This window comes from Coregonus clupeaformis, chromosome 10, assembly GCF_020615455.1.
Source record: "Coregonus clupeaformis isolate EN_2021a chromosome 10, ASM2061545v1, whole genome shotgun sequence".
In the NCBI taxonomy this organism is placed as follows: domain Eukaryota; kingdom Metazoa; phylum Chordata; class Actinopteri; order Salmoniformes; family Salmonidae; genus Coregonus; species Coregonus clupeaformis.
The window spans coordinates 34,501,137-34,522,385 of NC_059201.1; the positions used below are offsets into that span (position 1 = coordinate 34,501,137).

A 21,249-nucleotide genomic window follows, 5' to 3' on the forward strand; every position below is an offset into this window, starting at 1 on the left:
CCCAAGTATTATGCAATCTGTATGGCACAGCTGTCAATTTTTTGGTCCTTAAATCAAACTGGTATACTTTTTTATTTATCACAATTTTTTTTAATCAATTTTGGTCTTTAATACAGGGCCGACAGACAAGTTCCTTACTTTATCCCCCTACCACTTGCCTCTTCCATTTTTGCGTTAATGTTGCAATTAGTTGGTTGTAATTTTGGATAGAGCAGACATTTCTGTATATTTTTGTTAACTGCATGGGTGACATAACTCCACCAGTCCTATTTATGATATAATTTACAAAGATTATACCATTTTTTAAACATTGTTTACAAAAATAATGTTTTTTTTATCATGTGTCAAACTTGACCAAACTTGGAGTGAAAGTTGTAGAGTTTGTGATTAACTCAGTTACAATGGTTTCTATGCTGCTGATCTATGTTCTATTTCTCATTCTTCATGTCATATGTCTCGCTTTATACTCACATCTCCTTGTAGTACAATGGGAATAACACTTCCTTACCTTCTATATCTCGCCCTCTGCCAAAACACTCAACACACACCTGTAAGGTCCCAATTGCTAACCTGAATTCCGTTTCCATACACCTGAGTGACCTGGTAAAGGCAGAGCTCTGGAGTTTCAATAGAGCCGAGTATCTCCCACACGGTTATGTCATAATACTGTTATCATATTATGAACTATCTACAGAATGAAGAGGGGTTTGAAGTTGACAGGCCTGGCTGACAGATATAAATGGAAGTCAAACCGAATGTTTACAAGTCGTCAGACAAATGTATTTAAATGTAAACAGTATATGGAGTAGGTGGCCATTGTGTTGTTTTCTATGCTTCCATCTCCATTTATTTAGCATTTTGTCTGAAGTCAGCACTTTCTCAGGGACACGTACGGATCTAGGCAGCCTGGAAAGGGAAACAGACAATGAGGAGTGGGTAACAGAATGAGGAGGAGGTAACAGAATGAGGAGAAGGTAACAGAATGAGAGGGGGGTAACAGAATGAGGAGGAGGTAACGGAATGAGAAGGGGGTAACAGAATGAGAAGGGGGTATCGGAATGAGAAGGGATAACAGAATGAGGAGGGGGTAACAGAATGAGGAGGGGGTAACATAATGAGGAGGAGGTAACAGAATGAGGAGGGGGTAAGAGAATGAGAAGGGGGTAACAGAATGAGGAGGGAGTAACAGAATGAAGAGGAGGTAAGATAATGAGAAGGGGGTAATAGAATGAGGAGGAGGTAAGAGAATGAGAAGGGGGTAATAGAATGAGGAGGAGGTAAGATAATGAGAAGGGGTAACAGAATGAGGAGGGAGTAACAGAATGAGGAAGGGGTAAGAGAATGAGAAGGGGGTAAGAGAATGAGGAGGGGGTAACAGAATGAGGAGGAGGTAACAGCATGAGGAGGGGGTAACGGAATGCGGAGGGGGTAACGGAATGAGGAGGGGGTAACAGAATGATGAGGGGGTAACGGAATGAGGAGAGGGTAACAGTATGAGAAGGGGGTAACAGAATGAGGAGGGGGTAACAGAATGAGGACGGGGTAACAGAATGAGGAGGAGGTAATAGAATGAGAAGGGGGTAACATAATGAGGAGGTGGTAACGGAATGAGAAGGGGGTAACAGAATAAGAAGGGGGTAACAGAATGAGAAGGGGCTAATGGAATGAGAAGGGGGTAACAGAATGAGGAGGGGGTAACAGAATGAGGGCGTAAGAGAATGAAGAGGGGGTAACAGAATGTGGAGATGTCAAAGACTTCTACTTTGTGCGAGTTTAAGTATTTTCCGCATCATTGAGCTTTCATTTACATAAATGCACATATAATTGATATTCAGTGTGCATGTTTAGTTTGATGGCAAGAGGAGAGTGACTGCAAGCCAGGGTGACTTCTCTCAAACTTACATGAAGCATTTCCCAGGTCGAATAGCCCAGCTATAAAAGGTTCATTCATTTATTTCATTTAAAGCACATAGGGAAATGAAGCACCTCCCTTGGAGGCTGGTAAAGGAAAGGAGGCCCTCACCTTAGGCAACACTTCTCCCCCACACTCTCATTAGGGTGATGATGCGGGAGGGACTACTTCTCTTTGCCCTAGTCGTCAAGGTTAGAGACCATATGAAAGAAAAAAAAAACAGGTGATTTTCAAAGGGGACATAAAAAATTTAACTATAGCTGTGAGAAGCCACCAGGATACTGTAGCCTACAGTATGTCTCAACACCAGGATACTGTAACCTAATGTATGTCTCAACACCAGGATACTGTAACCTACTGTATGTCTCAACACCAGGATAATGTAACCTAATGTATGTCTCAACACCAGGATACTGTAACCTACTGTATGTCTCAACACCAGGATAATGTAACCTACTATATGTCTCAACACCAGGATAATGTAACCTACTGTATGTCTCAACACCAGGATACTGTGACCTACTGTATGAATAGTGAAGACCATTAGTTCTGTTGGGGGGGACTTTACCCATTATGGGAATGATAGCTACATTTCAGTGGAGTTAATTATTGTAACATTGGGTAATTGCTCTGGTGAATTGGTATGTTGGCCGCAGCTTACCAAAACAACAGACCTGACTGAGCTGCCATGCGTGTCATGGGTATGCCAACAACAGACTGCACGTTGGTTAGAATTCAAATGGAAAGAAGGAAAACACTGTAGGATATGTCAGTGTGTACTGTAAATTGCAGAGTGCTAATATGCATGCAGAGCTACAGGGTGTAGAGAATGTAATCAGTTAATTGGCCTCTTGTGTCAGTGTAGTATTTGTCCTCTCTCATGTCAACACTGTGGGCCAAATTTGTTGCCTAAGACTACTGTATGTATAATGAAATGGTTTGGCACATAATTGAGTATAGTTTCATACAACTTATCATTTGTCCTCAGTAATTCTCCTCTGTATTGCTTTTACCATTCAGACATTGTTGTCAGCAGCAAGGTAAAACTAGAACAGTTGTGCTCTTTCACTCAGAGAGAAACATCCGCCATGGACCCGTCTTCAGTCAAGAACCAAGTGACAGCATTTTCCCCTTGAGTTTTGAGGACAACAAGGTGTTCATCAATTGTAAAGCAAAGGGAAACCCAGCCCCGTATTATAAGTAGGTGTTTGTCCCTTTAACTTTTCATACCTTTCCTCTTGTCACGATTTTAACTGATAATACTGTTTTATCCTTTTGGTCTATATTGTCTCCATTTTCTAAACAACTCCATCAGTTATGAACAAATCTGATAGTGATGAATAATCATTGTGTTTGTGTGTGTTGCTGTACAGATGGAAGGTTGATGGGAGAGATATTGACATGGATTCGAACTACAACCTGGTTGAAGGAAACCTGTTGATCAATAACCCTCATGCAACACATCATGGGGGGGTTTACCAGTGTATTGCTACCAATGCCTTTGGAACCATCGTCAGCAGGGAGGCCAAGGTGCAGTTTGCATGTGAGTACATCTAGTCCTCTATCTAATACGAACAACAAAATACTGCCATTTCAGACATTTACCTAAACAGTGAATTTTTTGACCACTTCTCCTTCTTAGACACATTCTGTTTTTCTTGTGATGACACATCGAGTGAAGGCGGGATTTGCTGCGATTTGATGCACAATTGAGTACAGCATAAGCGAATCATTCAGGTTACGAACACAAAAAGTGTTTTTCCTCTCATTCTGTCTTTTAATTTGAAAAGAGACGTTATTGGGGGTAATTGCCATGTTGACATGTACTAAGCCTGCAGCTCCATTAGTGATTAGTGTAAGTCTGAATCTTAGCATGGTTTTAACACTGGCTTAATGCTACACCCTGAGAATCACATCGTCTGGAGCATTTCAACAACAGAAGGCTACTTTTCTCTTCCTCTCACTCAAATGCACTGAGAAATTCACTCCCTCTATAGCTTGTGAAAAGATAAACATGATTTTAGACTAAAGTTATCCTATGAATCCATCAACATGTTCACATCTCTAGAGATAATACTAAGACTATCCCAGTTATAAAGGTCCACCGAAATTATCTTCCTTGCTGATTGCTTGTTTATCGTTGGACAATCTTTAATTGGGAGACCTGTTTGGGTGTTCATATGTCAGTTGAACATTTAGTTATGTTGTTTCACTTTACAACGCAGGTTTACTGCCAGTCTCAGCTAATTAACCAATCTAACCCATTACATTAGGGAAATTATAACCAATCTCAGGTGGTAGGGGGTTGTTATATTCATGCAGGTAGGGGGTTCATACTTGATCTTTTCATTTAAATGGTGATAAGCCTTCGGATGAGATGAGTTATGACTTTATTATTCTTGATATTTGCCTGTCCCCTCTTGGGATTTGGATGATATTTTCAAAGGTTTGTGGTCCCTAGTGCTGTTTGTTTTTCCTTATAAGGCAGTAGCATTTAATGAAAAGTGAAAGTGATCTGTAAATCCAGTTTAGAGGAAGGTATTTACGTCTCTCCCTATTCACACGTCACTGTTGGTATCAGCAGGGAACTAAAGTGGATGAGGTATAAGCAATGTGCATAGAGAGGAAAATGGTCTTCAAAATGAAAATGCCCTCTCAAGAATCTCACTGCGCTGTAGAGGCTGTTTGCTATAGAAATCTGAAAGTAATCAAAGCCCCTTTTATCTTTGCCTCCTCACAGATCTCCAGAACTTCAGCAGAAAGCCCAGGAACACAGTGTCAGTGAGAGAAGGCCAGGCTGTGGTGCTACTGTGTGGCCCTCCACCCCATAATGGAGGTACAATAATGCTTTGTATCCTCAAAGCTCACAGATTACTTGCTGCTTCACTCTCAGTCACGCCCTGCACATCTTATTGTTCTTCACTGTCATACTCACTGTCTTTCCCCAACACTGCTATACATTTCTGTTCTCATGCCTACTATTTCTTCTCACTACTCTTTCTTTCTTTTTCTTTCTTTCACCTTTATTTAACCAGGTAAGCCAGTTGAGAACAAGTTCTCATTTACAACTGCGACCTGGCCAAGATAAAGTAAAGCAGTGCGATAAAAACAACAACACAGAGTTACATATGGGGTAAAAAAACATAAAGTCAAAAAAATACAACAGAAAATATATATACAGTGTGTGCAAATGTAGCAAGTTATGGAGGTAAGGCAATAAATAGGCTATAGTCTATTTTAAATCTTTCAGTCTTTTCATATCCTGTTTCCTCTCCTGTGGGACTGGCTTTTATGATCATTCCTACTGGACTGTAGCAGCACCACTCCTCTAGGTGAACGCTCCCCAAACTCAGCCCTTCACATCCATAGTTCATACCCTCACACTTCATGGCCTCAAGCTCACTTTTTCCCCCATGTGAGCCGCGACTATGCTGTCATCTGTAAAGCCTCCGGTGCTCCACTTCCTAGCGTCAGGTTTTTTCAGTGTAGCCTGGGTATCTGTGGGTAGTAAAGGCTCCTGGTGGCTGGTGTGTCGCAGGGGGAAGGTTTATCCCGTGGCACAGCTGTGAGTGTGTGTGCTGCTGATTAGCAGACCCTCAAAGTGCCCGCAATCCCACAGCCATTCCGCGCCACCAGCACACTTTCACGCCAGTGCACCAGCATTTCACAACTCTGTTTCTAACTGAATCAATTTCCAGAAGGGATTTGAACTGCACCGTTTGCAATTTGCCCTCCTTTTCCCAAAATGCCTTCATCTCTTTATTTGACATTTTCAAGCCAGATAGACCATTGTCACACATTTTATGGGATTTTGTTACACGATGCTGCTGTCTCCAGGTGGATTTGAGAGGAAGTCCTGTGTGGCTCAGTTGGTAGAGCATGGTGCTTTCAACGCCAGGATTGTGTGTTAGATTCCCACGGGGGGCCAGTATGAAAATGTATGCACTCCCTGCTGTAAGTTGCTCTCGATAAGAGTGTTTGCTAAATGAATCAAATGTCAACTCTTAAATTGGAAAACAATGTTGTGGATTTTAGATCCAAGCAAACATGTTTTTTAGTTTTCTGCCATAAGTTGCAGTAATGTCAAACCAATTGAATGCAAGTTAATGCTTGTACAGAAATACATTTACCTATATAAATAGAAAAAATTAATGTTATTTGAAGCAACTTTGAGCAATCAGTGTTAGGTGGTCTAAATCGGTCTGTGTTCAGTGTGATGTGGTCCATAATGGTCTGTGTTCAGAGTTAAATTCTGTCTGAGGACATAAGATTATGTGCCTGCGAGTCCTCTGTTGTTGTGAGACCACAATCCGTAAGCAGAACCACTCGGTCTAATCATGAAAGGTCTGTCATTCTGCCCTGACTTTCACTATGATGATTTTTAATTCACTGTTTCCCAGAAGGAAGCAATGGGATGTTTTACTGTCAAGTCAAAAGACTGACTGCAGGATGTAATGTGTTTCTGATCACAGAGGGGCTCTAATACCCTAGCCCATCCTACCCTCCCTGTCCCTCACACCTCTAATAAGAAGCTCTTAATTTCACATACATTTCTTCAGATCCCGCTGCTCCATGCCCCATTCTCTCTCTCTCTCTCTCTCTCTCTCTCTCTCTCTCTCTCTCTCTCTCTCTCTCTCTCTCTCTCTCTCTCTCTCTCTCTCTCTCTCTCTCTCTCTCTCTCTCTCTCTCTCTCTCTCTCTCTCTCTCTCTCTCTCTCTCTCTCTATCCATCCCGCTCTCATTAATATTAAAGGGAAGCTGAGTCTAAAGGCTTTCAGGACAAAAAGGACCCAGCCTAGATTACGATAATGTTTTGTCTGTGTGATCTGCACAAGCCTGTGGCACTGACCCTTAATACTGACACTTAATATGTGCGGGAGGAGGATCTAGCTTGGCTAACTGAAAATGTAATTCAATAGCGTATCCAAATCTCTGCTTACTCTCTGGGATGCCTAGAGATGTGAAAAGGGCAAGGTTCAGCCATGTTAAGCATAACAATTTGAATGATGCATTATTGAATTAGTAACTGTTTGCACATATCTGGCACGGGAAATGGCAAAGTCACCTCACACTGTCTAAGTGCAATGTTTCATTGATATTATAAGTAGAAAACTGGACTCAGCTACTTTATGTCTCCACCTTTTTTATAGCTACAGTACAGGTACAAGAATCTAACCTGATCTCTTGTCTATTCTTAGTTTCACCACACTGGCAGATTTTGGAATGTCATTGGAACATGTATCTCTTCCTTTGTCAATACCCACGATCCTCTGCGGTTGCTGTCTGTGCTCTTCCTCTGCAGAGATCAAATACTCATGGGTTTTCAATGGACGCCCAAGTTTCCTGCTGCAGGATACCCGTCGCTTCGTCTCCCAGAGGACAGGCAACCTGTACATCGCCAAAGTGGAGGCCTCCGATGTGGGGAATTACACGTGTGTGGTGAGGAACATGATGACCAACGCCACCGTGTACAGCTCGCCCACCCCTGTGGAGCTGCGCAGGGACGGTAAGCATGCTCCACTGGCTCCTGCTTATCCTGCACGCTGAACCTGCCTGTGCCGTTGAAGGGGAGTGAAAGCTAAGGAGATAAAATCAGCCATCTGTTTGTTTTTCTGCTGCTTAGGAGCGGGGTTGTGCAGTATTCACACTCTACAGAGCTGTGGGTCTGAAAAGCCCTCTCTCTCTGCATGAAAAGACACATTTAAACATTTACATATCCAGAAATGCAGAGTGCACAGACACACATACATGCAGGCACACATGCGCATGCACACAAACATACTTCTGCACAGGGAGATTCACCTCACCTCAACCCCATTACTGCTGATTATACAGTGTGTGCCACTTAAGATTTGAGCTGGAGCAGAGCTGTTATCCAAAGTCATACAACCCCTGAACAAAGTATTGCTTTAAAGCATATCAACATGCAGGCTTGCCCTCTACCATCCTGTCCTGTGCCACAGTTCTTGCATTTAATTAGAATTATAAAACACAACGTTCACTTTGTGTTTGAATGAATGTGATTTTCTTTCACCTCACACAGCTGTAATGGCAGAGTATGAGCCAAAGATCGAAGTTCAGTTCCCAGAAAGTCTTCATGTCGCCAAAGGATCATCAGTGAAACTGGAATGCTTCGCCTTAGGAAAGTAGGTCTCAACTGGGATCATTATCAAGAACACTGTAGAAGCATCACATAGTCTGCATATGGAATTTAATATTCTGAGAATGTACTGTATTAGTCATGGCCAGACATCTCCCATGGCACACACCACTGTTAGATACAGTTGTTAGTGAAAGTATACACACCCCTTGCACAGTCTTCACATTTTGCTGCCTTAAAATTACATCTAAAAAGGATGTTTTTGTGGTCCTCTGTAGCTCAATGTGGTCCTCTGTAGCTCAATTGGTAGAGCATGGCGCTTGTAACGCCAGGATAGTGGGTTCGATCCCCGGGACCACCCATACGTAAAAATGTATGCACACATGACTGTAAGTCGCTTTGGATAAAAGTGTCTGCTAAATGGCATATTATTATTACAAATTGATTGTTTTTCCAATTGATCTACACAACCTACTCCACATATTCAAAGTGAAAGAAAAATTATAGAAATATTTAGAAATTACTAAGAAATACAAAATGAGGATGTCTTGATTGCGCATGTCTTCACACCCCAGAGTTAATACTCGGTGGAAACACCTTTGGCAGCCATTACATCTGTGAATCATTCTGAATAAGACTACCAACCTTGCACAACTAATCCATTGTTTTTGTCAAAATTGCTCAAGCTCAGAAAATTGGGTTGGATCATTGATGGACAGCAATATTTAAACCTTGTCTGTGATTTCTTAAGCAGATTTAAGTCAGGACAGAGACTGGACCATTCAGGAACACTCAACACCTCTTGGAAAGTCATTGTGGTGTGTCTTTGGCAGTACAATTTATGTAATTGTCCCATAGAAAAATACAACTTTATCCCAAGGTTAGGTTTTCAGAAGACTGTGGCAGGTTTTCTCTAACTTTTTACCTGGGCTTTGCTCCTTTCATATTTATTTTGATCCTAACAAACTCCCCAGTCCCTGCCGGTGACAAGCAGCATCATGTTATGGGTATGATTGTTATCGGCAGGGACTGGGGAGTTTGTCAGGATCAAAAGAAATACGAAAGGAGCAAAGCCCAGGTAAAAAGTTAAAGGAAAACCCGACTCAGTCTACTGAAAACCTAACCCTGGGATAGGGTTGTATTTTTCATTGAGACAATTGTTATTGTCAAAGACACACCAGAATGGCTATTCAAGAGCTGTTGAGTGTTTCTGAGTGGTCTAGTTAAATCTGCTTGAAAATTAGAGACACAATTTGAATATTGCTGTCTATCAATGATTCCCAACCAAATTTACTGAACTAAAGCAATTCTTACAAAAACAATTGGTAGAATATAATTTAAAATGATTCACAGTTGTAATGGCTGCCAAAGGTGCCTCCACCAAGTATTAACTCTGGGGTGCGAAAACATCAAGACATTTTCATTTTTTTTTATTTTTTTTTTGGAAAATGTTCTATAACTTTCTTTCACTTTGAAAATGTGGAGTAGGTTGTATAGATCTGTAGGGAAAAAAATCTAATGTAATCCCTTTTTAGATTTGATTGTATAGCAGCAAAATGTGAAGACTGTGCAAGGGGTGTGTAGACTTTCTCTAGGCACTGTATCTATGTCTGGCAGCTAATGTCTTAATACTAAGTGTCAGTATCAAGCATGTGGCTGTGGTGACCTTTACTACCTGACCTCTCCAGCCCAGTGCCTGCCATCACATGGAGGAGAACAGATGGGAATCCCCTCCCTGGCAAGATCAAAATCAACCATTCCAACGGGGTCCTAGAAATACCATATTTCAGACCGGAGGATGCTGGTGCATATGAGTGTGTTGCAGAGAACTCCAGAGGAAAGAACGTCGCCAAAGGGCAACTCATATTCCAGAGTATGATCGCTCACAATGTATATAAATTAACAGTTGTATGTTGCTTTTGTGATATGTGATAAAGAATTGAACTGTACAGAAGGTCATGAACAGTCAAAATCATGTTTTTCATGAAATTTGATGATATTTGGATGAAACCAGATCAAAGTATGATGGCAAAAGTATGAAAAATGACTGTTGCTTCTACATTGATCAAGTTTGATCATAAAGTCACTGGTCCCCACCCCCCTGTCAAACACTTGGATTCAGGAGGCGGGATTATTAAAGGGATATGGTGACATTACCTTAACCCTCTCATTTTAATACACCAATGGTAAGATGATGTTCTCTTACCTAATTTAAATAAGTACCGCCTTGTAAACAACATCGGAGAAGGCATGTTTGCAGAGGGGCATGGTTATATATAGCTAGATAGCTACTCTACTGGTGCCAAAATTTGACTGTAGGGTGTCAGCAAATCTAATTAAAAGTTTACCCTATTCATCTATGGCAAAGATACCTATATGTTTCCCCTTTAACCTGTGTCTGGTGTTAGCTACAGTTGAAGTCGGAAGTTTACATACACTTAGGTTGGAGTCATTAAAACTTGTTTTTCAACCACTCCACAAATTTCTTGTTAACAAACTATAGATCTTGCAAGTCGGTTAGGACATCTACTTTGTGCTTGACACAAGTAATTTTTCCAACAATTGTTTACAGACAGATTATTTCACATTATCACTGTATCACAATTACAATGGGTCAGAAGTTTACATACACTAAGTTGACTGTGCCTTTAAACAGCTTGGAAAATTCCAGAAAATTATGTCATGGCCTTAGAAGCTTCTGATAGGCTAATTGACATCATTTGAGTCAATTGGAGGTGTACCTGTGGATGTATTTCAAGGCCTACCTTCAAACTCAGTGCCTCTTTGCTTGACATCATGGGAAAATCAAAAGGAATCACCCAAGACCTCAGAACATTTTTTTGTAGACCTACACAAGTCTGGTTCATCCTTGGGAGCAATTTCCAAACGCCTGAAGGTACCACGTTCATCTGTACAAACAATAGTACACAAGTATAAACACCATGGGACCACGCAGCTGTCATACCGCTCAGGAAGGAGACGCGTTCTGTCTCCTAGAGATGAATGTACTTTGGTGCGAAAAGTGCAAATCAATCCCAGAACAACAGCAAAGGACCTTGTGAAGATGCTGGAAGAAACAGGTACAAAGTATCTATATCCACAGTAAAACGAGTCCTATATCGACATAACCTGAAAGGCCGCTCAGCAAGGAAGAAGCAACTGCTCCAAAACCGCCATAAAAAAGCCAGACTACGGTTTGCAACTGCACATGGGGACAAAGATCGTACTTTTTGTAGAAATGTCCTCTGGTCTACATGGCTGCTCCCGAGTGGCGCAGTGGTCTAGAGATCCTGGTTCGAATCCAGGCTCTGTCGTAGCCGGCCGCGACCGGGAGACCCATGGGGCGGCACACAATTGACCCAGGGTAGGGGTGGGAATGGCCGGCAGGGATGTAGTTCAGTTGGTAGAGCATGGCGTTTGCAACTCCAGGGATGTGGGTTCGTTTCCCACGGGGGGGCAGTATGAAAAAAAAAAAATGTTATGCACTCACTAACTGTAAGTCGCTCTGGATAAGAGCGTCTGCTAAATGACTAAAATGTAAATGGTCTGATGAAACAAAAATAGAACTCTTTGGCCATAATGACCATCGTTATGTTTGGAGGAAAAACGGGGATGCTTGCAAGCCGAAGAACACCATCCCAACCGTGAAGCACGGGGGTGGCAGCATCATGCTGTGGGGGTGCTTTGCTGCAGGAGGGACTGATGCACTTCACAAAATAGATGACATCATGAGGAAGGAAAATGATATTGAAGCAACATCTCAAGACAACAGTCAGGAAGTTAAAGCTTGGTCGCAAATAGGTCTTCGAAATGGACAATGACCCCAAGCATACTTCCAAAGTTGTGGCAAAATGGCTTAAGGACAACAAAGTCAAGGTATTGGAGTGGCCATCACAAAGCCCTGACCTAAATCCTATAGAACATTTGTGGGCAGAACTGAAAAAGCGTGTGCGAGCAAGGAGGCCTACAAACCTGACTCAGTTACACCTGCTCTGTCAGGAGGAATGGGCCAAAATTCACCCAACTTATTGTGGGAAGCTTGTGGAAGGCTACCCGAAACGTTAGAACCAAGTTAAACTATTTAAAGGCAATGCTACCAAATACTAATTGAGTGTATGTAAACTTCTGACCCACTGGGAATGTGATGAAAGAAATAAAAGCTGAAAGAAATAATTACTATTATTCTGACATTTCACATTCTTGAAATAAAGTGGTGATCCTAAATGACCTAAGACAGGGAATTTTTACTAGGATTACAGTGAGGGAAAAAAGTATTTGATCCTCTGCTGATTTTGTACGTTAGCCCACTGACAAAGAAATGATCAGTCTATAATTTTAATGGTAGGTTTATTTGAACAGTGAGAGACAGAATAACAACAACAAAATCCAGAAAAACACATGTCAAAAATGTTATAAATTGATTTGCATTTTAATGAGGGAAATAAGTATTTTACGCCCTCTCAATCAGAAAGATGTCTGGCTCCCAGGTGTCTTTTATACAGGTAACGAGCTGGGATTAGGAGCACACTCTTAAGGGAGTGCTCCTAATCTCAGTTTGTTACCTGTATAAAAGACACCTGTCCACAGAAGCAATCAATCAATCAGATTCCAAACTCTCCACCATGGTCAAGACCAAAGAGCTCTCCAAGGATGTCATGGACAAGATTGTAGACCTACACAAGGCTGGAATGGGCTACAAGACCATCGGCAAGCAGCTTGGTGAGAAGGTGACAACAATTGGTGCGATTATTCGCAAATGGAAGAAACACAAAATAACTGTCAATCTCCCTCGGCCTGGGGCTCCATGCAAGATCTCACCTCGTGGAGTTGCAATGATCATGAGAACGGTGAGGAATCATCCCAGAACTACACGGGAGGATCTTGTCAATGATCTCAAGGCAGCTGGGACCATAGTCACCAAGAAAACAATTGGTAACACACTACGCCGTGAAGGACTGAAATCCTGCAGCGCCCGCAAGGTCCCCCTGCTCAAGAAAGCACATATACAGGCCCGTCTGAAGTTTGCGAATGAACATCTGAATGATTCAGAGGAGAACTGGGTGAAAGTGTTGTGGTCAGATGAGACCAAAATTGAGCTCTTTGGCATCAACTCAACTCGCCGTGTTTGGAGGAGGAGGAATGCTGCCTATGACCCCAAGAACACCATCCCCACCGTCAAACATGGAGGTGGAAACATTATGCTAAGGGGGTGTTTTTCTGCTAAGTGGTCAGGACAACTTCACCGCATCAAAGGGACGATGGACGGGGCCATGTACCGTCAAATCTTGGGTGAGAGCCTCCTTCCCTCAGCTAGGACATTGAAAATGTGTCGCGGATGGGTAATCCAGCATGACAATGACCCAAAACACACGGCCAAGGCAACAAAGGAGTGGCTCAAGAAGAAGCACATTAAGGTCCTGGAGTGGCCTAGCCAGTCTCCAGACCTTAATCCCATAGAAAATCTGTGGAGGGAGCTGAAGGTTCGAGTTGCCAAACGTCAGCCTCGAAACCTTAATGACTTGGAGAAGATCTGCAAAGAGGAGTGGGACAAAATCCCTCCTGAGATGTGTGCAAACCTGGTGGCCAACTACAAGAAACGTCTGACCTCTGTGATTGCCAATAAGGGTTTTGCCACCAAGTACTAAGTCATGTTTTGCAGAGGGGTCAAATAATTATTTCCCTCATTAAAATGCAAATCAATTCATAACATTTTTGACATGCGTTTTTCTGGATTTATTTGTTGTTCAAATAAATCTACCATTAAAATTATAGACTGATCATGTCTTTGTCAGTGGGCAAACGTACAAAATCAGCAGGGGATTAAATACTTTTTTCCCTCACTGTAAATGTCAGGAATTGTGAAAAAAACTGAGTTTAAATGTATTTGGCTAAGGTGTATGTAAACTTCTGACTTCAACTGTAGTTACTGGCTAGCTACGTCTTCAGCTAGCATGAAACAAAAGTGTGGGGAATGGTAGTTCAAAACTCGGACGCAGTTTTCAAGTTAACACATCCGTCAGTGCTGCCGTAAACCGCATCACAAGAGACAAAAGGGGGGTGTATAAAACATTTTTGACATCATTGATCAAATCAAATCAAATTCTATTGGCCACATGCGCGGATTACAGTGGGGGGGCAGTGCAAATAGTCTGGGTAGCCATGATTAGCTGTTCAGGAGTCTTATGGCTTGGGGGTAGAAGCTGTTGAGAAGTCTTCTGGACCTAGACTTGGCACTCCGGTACCGCTTGCCGTGCGGTAGCAGAGAGAACAGTCTATGACTAGGGTGGCTGGAGTCTTTGACAATTTTGAGGGCCTTCCTCTGACACCGCCTGGTATAGAGGTCCTGGATGGCAGGACGCTTGGTCCCAGTGATGTACTGGGCCGTACGCACTACCCTCTGTAGTGCCTTGCAGTCGGAGGCCAAGCAGTTGCCATACCAGGCGGTGATGCAACCAGTCAGGATGCTCTCGATGGTGCAGCTGTATAATTTTTTGAGGATCTGAGGACCCATGCCGAATCTTTTCAGTCTCCTGAGGGGGAATAGGCTTTGTCGTGCCCTCTTCACGACTGTCTTGGTGTGTTTGGACCATGATAGTTCGTTGGTGATGTGGACACCAAGGAACTTGAAGCTCTCAACCTGTTCCACTACAGCCCCGTCGATGAGAATGGGGGCGTGCTCAGTCCTCTTTTTTTTCCTGTAGTCCACAATCATCTCCTTTGTCTTGGTCTCGTTGAGGGAGAGGTTGTTATCCTGGCACCACATGGCCAGGTCTCTGACCTCCTCCCTATAGGCTGTCTCATCATTGTTGTCGGTGATCAGGCCTACCACTGTTGTGTCGTCGGCAAACTTAATGATGGTGTTGGAGTCGTGCCTGGCCATGCAGTCATGGGTGAACAGGGAGTACAGGAGGGGACTGAGCACGCACCCCTGAGGGGCCCCCGTGTTGAGGATCAGTGTGGCAGATGTGTTGTTACCTACCCTTACCACCTGGGGGCGGCCCGTCAGGAAGTCCAGGATCCAGTTGCAGAGGGAGGTGTTTAGTCCCAGGATACTTAGCTTAGTGATGAGCTTTGGTGGCACTATGGTGTTGAATGCTGAGCTGTAGTCAATGAATAGCATTCTCACGTAGGTGTTCCTCTTGTCCAGGTTGGAAAGGGCAGTGTGGAGTGCAATAGAGATTGCATCATCTGTGGATCTGTTGGGGTGGTATGCAAATTGGAGTGGGTCTAGGGTTTATGGGATAATGGTGTTGATGTGAGCCATAACCAGCCTTTCAAAGCACTTCATGGCTACAGACGTCAGTGCTACGGGTCGGTAGTCATTTAGGCAGGTTATCTTAGTGTCCTTGGGTACGGGGACTATGGTGGTCTGCTTGAAACATGTTGGTATTACAGACTCAGTCAGGGACATGTTGAAAATGTCAGTGAAGACACTTGCCAGTTGGTCAGCACATGCTCGGAGTACACGTCCTGGTAATCCGTCTGGCCCTGCGGCCTTGTGAATGTTGATGCAATTTCAATGTTGTTTGAGTTGCTTTGTGTATCACCAAATTAGCTTGAGATGATTTTACTGCAACACTGCTCACTGCATCCAAGTTGCTTGACATAGGCATTTCAAAGAGCTGTCATTCAAGGAGAGCTCATGAATATATGCTCCATGCTCACTCAGCCTGTCTTTTCAAACTTCCTGGTTTCTAGCCATGAGAGAGAAAAAATTAATCTCAAATATTGAGCATTTCTATCCAAAACAAATATTATGGGTGATATTTTAGTCACTCAAAAGGCTATTTTACATGGGACTCAGAATGACTGTTCGGGACCTTTAACTTTATTTCCCATCCTTGTAGCTGCTTCTTAATATAATAATGAATCAATTAAAACCAATAAGTTGTTTTCAACTTTAAATTCTTAAAATGAAATATAACTAATAATAACTAACACATTGTTTGAATGCTAATGGTTTTATCTGTCCTTTGTCAATGTTTAGTTAAGCATGTCTAATTTATATATCTGGTCCATAAATTATGGATAAATTATGGTCATAAGTCAGGCCTGGAAAACCTTTTGCTCACTCTATGAAAGGGCATTATAAAGACAGGATAATCTGGAATTAATGTGTACCAATTAACCTTTATGTTTAGTCATTCTGAAGTGGCTAAGTCGTTGTCTTGCCAACTTGAACACTGCCACAACCCAGTTGGTCCTTAGAGAGAAATACAAATTGCATCCCAAGCTTAGGGCAGCTTTCCGCTCTACCATACAGCTATTCTTTGTGCCATTCATTTTGGGATGATTTAGGCCAATAAAGACCAGTTTTGCATTAGAACTGTCAATATAGATACTGTCATTTGGAAACTAAATTGTGTTCTTTATTCTCCAGATGTTGAACATCTGCACTGGGTCCAGACGTTAAAAGATGCTCATATGGCTATCGAGGCTAATCTCCAGTGGGAGTGTAGGGCGAGCGGTAAGCCTAAACCTGTGTACAGATGGCTGAGGAATGGGGAGCCCCTGGTGTTGGAGGTGAGAATGACTACAGAATTTGAATGTGTCATTGTGCAATCCCATTAAGAACTATTCTACCCATCTTAAGATCCCTTTACATCTCAGATCAAAGACATGAGATCAAACATTAAGCCGATTTTTATTTCAAATGTCTACCCATCACAAAGTTTGCTGCAAAGGTCACACACAATCATCAGAGATATTACAGGGCATAAAAGGCTGATTGACAATTGTTCTGCTAAATCTACATGACCAAAATATCAAAATTCTAGACAGTTAGTGTGAACATTTGTATTGTTTATATCCTGATCTTCGTAGGTTATACATTTATGAAAGTATCCATTTACACTGAATATACCAAAGATGCTGGCCCATGTTAACTCCAATGCATCCCACAGTTGTGTCAAGTTGGTGGACCATTCTTGATACACACAGGAAACTGTTGAGCGTGAAAAACCCAGCAGCGTTGTAGTTCTTGACACAAAACGGTGCGCCTGGCACCTACTACCATACCCCGTTCAAAGTCACTTAAATATTTTGTCTTGCCCATTCACCCTCTGAATGGCACACACACACAATCCATGTCTCAATTTTCTCAATTGCTTAAAAATCCTTCTTTAACCTGTCTCCTCCCTTTCATCTACACTGATTGAAGTGGATTTAACAAGTGACATCAATAAAGGATCATAGCGTTCACCTGGATTCACCTGGTCATTCTATCTTAATGTTTTGTATACTCAGTGTATATTTAAGCAATAAGGCCGAAGGAGGTGTGGTACAGTGAGGAAAATAAATATTTGATCCCCTGCTGATTTTCTATGTTTGCCCACTGACAAAGACAGTGAGAGACAGAATAACAACAACAAAATCCAGAAAAACGCATGTAAAAATTTTTATAAATTGATTTGCATTTTAATGAGGGAAATAAGTATTTGACCCCTCTGCAAAACATGACTTAGTACTTGGTGGCAAAACCCTTGTTGGCAATCACAGAGGTCAGACGTTTCTTGTAGTTGGGCACCAGGTATGCACACATCTCAGGAGGGATTTTGTCCCACTCCTCTTTGCAGATATTCTCCAAGTCATTAAGGTTTCGAGGCTGACGTTTGGCAACTCGAACCTTCAGCTCCCTCCACAGATTTTCTATGGGATTAAGGTCTGGAGACTGGCTAGGCCACTCCAGGACCTTAATGTGCTTCTTCTTGAGCCACTCCTTTGTTGCCTTGGCCGTGTGTTTTGGGTCATTGTCATGCTGCAATACCCATCCACGACCCATTTTCAATGCCCTGGCTGAGGGAAGCAGGTTCTCACCCAAGATTTGACGGTACATGGCCCCGTTCATCGTCCCTTTGATGCGGTGAAGTTGTCCTGTCCCCTTAGCAGAAAAATACCCCCAAAGCATAATGTTTCCACCTCCATGTTTGACGGTGGGGATGGTGTTCTTGGGGTCATAGGCAGCATTCTTCCTCCTCCAAACACAGCGAGTTGAGTTGATGCCAAAGAGCTCGATTTTGGTCTCATCTGACCACAACACTTTCACCCAGTTCTCCTCTGAATCATTCAGATGTTCATTGGCAAACTTCAGACGGGCCTGTATATGTGCTTTCTTGAGCAGGGGGACCTTGCGGGCGCTGCAGGATTTCAGTCCTTCACGGCGTAGTGTGTTACCAATTGTTTTCTTGGTGACTATGGTCCCAGCTGCCTTGAGATCATTGACAAGATCCTCCCGTGTAGTTCTGGGCTGATTCCTCACCGTTCTCATGATCATTGCAACTCCACGAGGTGAGATCTTGCATGGAGCCCCAGGCCGAGGGAGATTGACAGTTATTTTGTGTTTCTTCCATTTGCGAATAATCGCACCAATTGTTGTCACCTTCTCACCAAGCTGCTTGGCGATGGTCTTGTAGCCCATTCCAGCCTTGTGTAGGTCTACAATCTTGTCCCTGACATCCTTGAAGAGCTCTTTGGTCTTGGCCATGGTGGAGAGTTTGGAATCTGATTGATTGATTGCTTCTGTGGACAGGTGTCTTTTATACAGGTAACAAACTGAGATTAGGAGCACTCCCTTTAAGAGTGTGCTCCTAATCTCAGCTCGTTACCTATATAAAAGACACCTGGGAGCCAGAAATCTTTCTGATTGAGAGGGGGTCAAATACTTATTTCCCTCATTAAAATGTATAACATTTTTGACATGCGTTTTTCTGGATTTGTTTGTTGTTATTCTGTCTCTCACTGTTCAAATAAACCTACCATTAAAATTATAGACTGATCATTTCTTTGTCAGTGGGCAAACGTACAAAATCAGCAGGGGATCAAATACTTTTTTTCCCTCACTGTATATGGCCAATATACCACGGCTAAGGGCTGTTCTTATGAACGACGTAACGCGGAGTGCTAGGACACAGCCCTTAGCCGTGGTATATTGGCCATATATCACAAACCCCTGAGGTGCCTTATTGCTATTATACACTAGTTACCGACGTAATTAGAGCAGTACAAATCAAAGTTTTGTTATACCTGTGGTATACGGTCTGATATACCACGGCTGTCAGCCAATCAGCATTCAGGGCTTGAACCTGCCAGTTTATAATTTGAGTTTTATCACACATCACATACTGAGATGTGTTATTGAGGGTATATCTCTCTTGTTACCAGGATAGGATACTTGTAGAAGGTGGACGATTGGCCGTATCCAGGATCAACCTGTTGGACTCAGGGATGTACCAGTGCCTGGCAGAGAACGAACATGGAGCCATCTATGCCAGCGCTGAACTCAAGGTTGTAGGTAAATATGTCGGGGGACTCTAGTCTGAAGTGTTTGTTTTGTCTTGTTTAGAAAGCTGAAGCCAGAGACACAGCGAGGTCAAGACATCTGTGTACTAACACTGTCAGTAGAAAGAACCAACTCCAAAAGACAATTAACATCAGCTGAGCCATGGTTTTTAGCCACATCTACATAATTACTTGATAAAGAAAGCCAGCCAGTGGTTTTTTATTAAATTACATTTTTATAATTGAATATGATGCGTTTGACAGAGTTTGGCTGATGCATACATGCAGTAGCTAACTGCTGTGCCACTGCCTCGTCAAAGAGAACAGAATGGTTTCAACAGGGTTTGTTCTGTTCCACATGCAGCCTCTGCACCCGACTTCTCCAAGAGTCTTGTGAAGAAGTCCATGCTGATCCAGAGAGGGGGGGAGGTGATAATGGAGTGCCGTCCCCATGCGTCCCCTAGGGCCTCTATCTCCTGGCGGAGAGGGGGAGAGTTTCTGAAGGACAGCAAGAGGTACAGTCGCAGTCGCAATAGGGTCATTCCACTAAATAAGTGCCTTTTTATATTTTAAGTAGATATTGTGCACCAATATTGCATTTTAAAGCCTGTTATGTTAAATGAATCAATTAAATACAGACAACAGGGAAAATTGAATAAATCCAAATGTTAATATGAATTAAGGCTTGCTGAAGCTCCGTCAAGTTATTTTGTTGCTTTGACAAAGCATTTTAAGGTCAACCCTGTTACGTGAACTGAACTCTCGTTTTAATGTTTAAACTATTCCTTTTTTTTTTTTGTTTTTTTTGTTTAAGAAACATTGAAGATCTAATAGTCAAATCATAGAGTAAAAGCAGGTGAGCTGGTTCTACAATTTTTTGCAATTTTCTGGTGTTTTGCGGTGGAAAACTGAGCGTGTCGAGCATAACACAACATCAACCCTGTTACCCATAGATAGACAGCTAGAAATGTTTTAACAATTGTATTTTTTTGTGAAGCTTGCATTCAATTGCCTCTCGCTGTTGTAGTCCCCTGTAGCTCAGTTAGTAGAGCATGGCGCTTGCAACACCAGGGTTGTGGGTTCATTTCCCACGGGAGGCCAGTATGAAAAATGCATGCACTCACTAACTGTAAGTTGCTCTGGATAAGAGCGTCTGCTAAAATGACAAAAAAAAAAAAGCTTCCATTCCCCCTGTCACAGGGGGATTTATGGCTGACTTAGGAAGAAATTGTCAACCCTGTTACTTTAATAGGCACTTGCTATAGTCATTTTTTTATTTAACCTCTTGAGATGAAGGTTAAGTTGAAGGTTAAAATAAGGTGAAATATATATATCTTTTACCAAGTTACACTTCTCAAAAGGCACCGAAATGGTGGAATGACCCAAAAACAGTACCCATCGCTGCTCATGCCATCGATGGCTTGTGTATAAGGGCCCTTCTCCTGGGGACGTGCTAGTCTCTAGGGCTCAACGCTGTTTATGTCTCTAATCAATGACGTGGTGAGGGGGCTTTTTGCTTTTGCTTTTGCTTGTAGTTCAATAGAGCTGTCCAGGATCTTGTTTGCTGTCTGTATATCTCTGTATTCAGGAATGTTCTGTACAACAACTTTACTGTTATGGTAGGGACTTTCATGTTCATTATGATGTCATTGGTCTTTCAAGCTTGTATTCAGCAGTGGCTATAAATGATTCCTTGTAACCTCTCATGCAAGCCTCACAGCTTCACAGGTTCACAGCTGACAAGTTCAGTTGAGGTACTGGTCATAGCCCAGAAGGTCTGTGGGGACAGTGGAACTGCTGCATAACCCTGCTGCAGCTACACTAACCTACAGTGAATTACTGTACTGCAGCCCTCTGAGAGAAAGACTCCGTCAAGAGCACGCTGTGGACCAAGAGCTGGAGAATAACATATCCAATATACTACCGCCTACCTTGAAAGAGACAGAGAGAGAGAGAGAGAG

At 42.5% G+C, this 21,249-nt stretch overlaps 1 protein-coding gene across 2 annotated transcripts in view; it reads left to right on the forward strand.

Moving 5' to 3' along the window:
- Positions 1–21,249, forward strand: part of LOC121574818 (contactin-4-like) — a 154,971-nt gene that overhangs the window by 119,182 nt on the left and 14,540 nt on the right. The window contains exons 3-11 of one of the 2 annotated variants that reach the window (XM_041887419.2): positions 2,968–3,112; positions 3,286–3,455; positions 4,653–4,748; positions 7,214–7,417; positions 7,955–8,057; positions 9,700–9,884; positions 16,392–16,534; positions 19,172–19,301; positions 19,653–19,803. In XM_041887419.2, coding sequence (XP_041743353.1) covers positions 2,968–3,112; positions 3,286–3,455; positions 4,653–4,748; positions 7,214–7,417; positions 7,955–8,057; positions 9,700–9,884; positions 16,392–16,534; positions 19,172–19,301; positions 19,653–19,803 — 1,327 coding nt within the window. The remainder of the gene's footprint in view (positions 1–2,967; positions 3,113–3,285; positions 3,456–4,652; positions 4,749–7,213; positions 7,418–7,954; positions 8,058–9,699; positions 9,885–16,391; positions 16,535–19,171; positions 19,302–19,652; positions 19,804–21,249) is intronic. The other variant, XM_041887420.2, reaches the window with a different exon arrangement.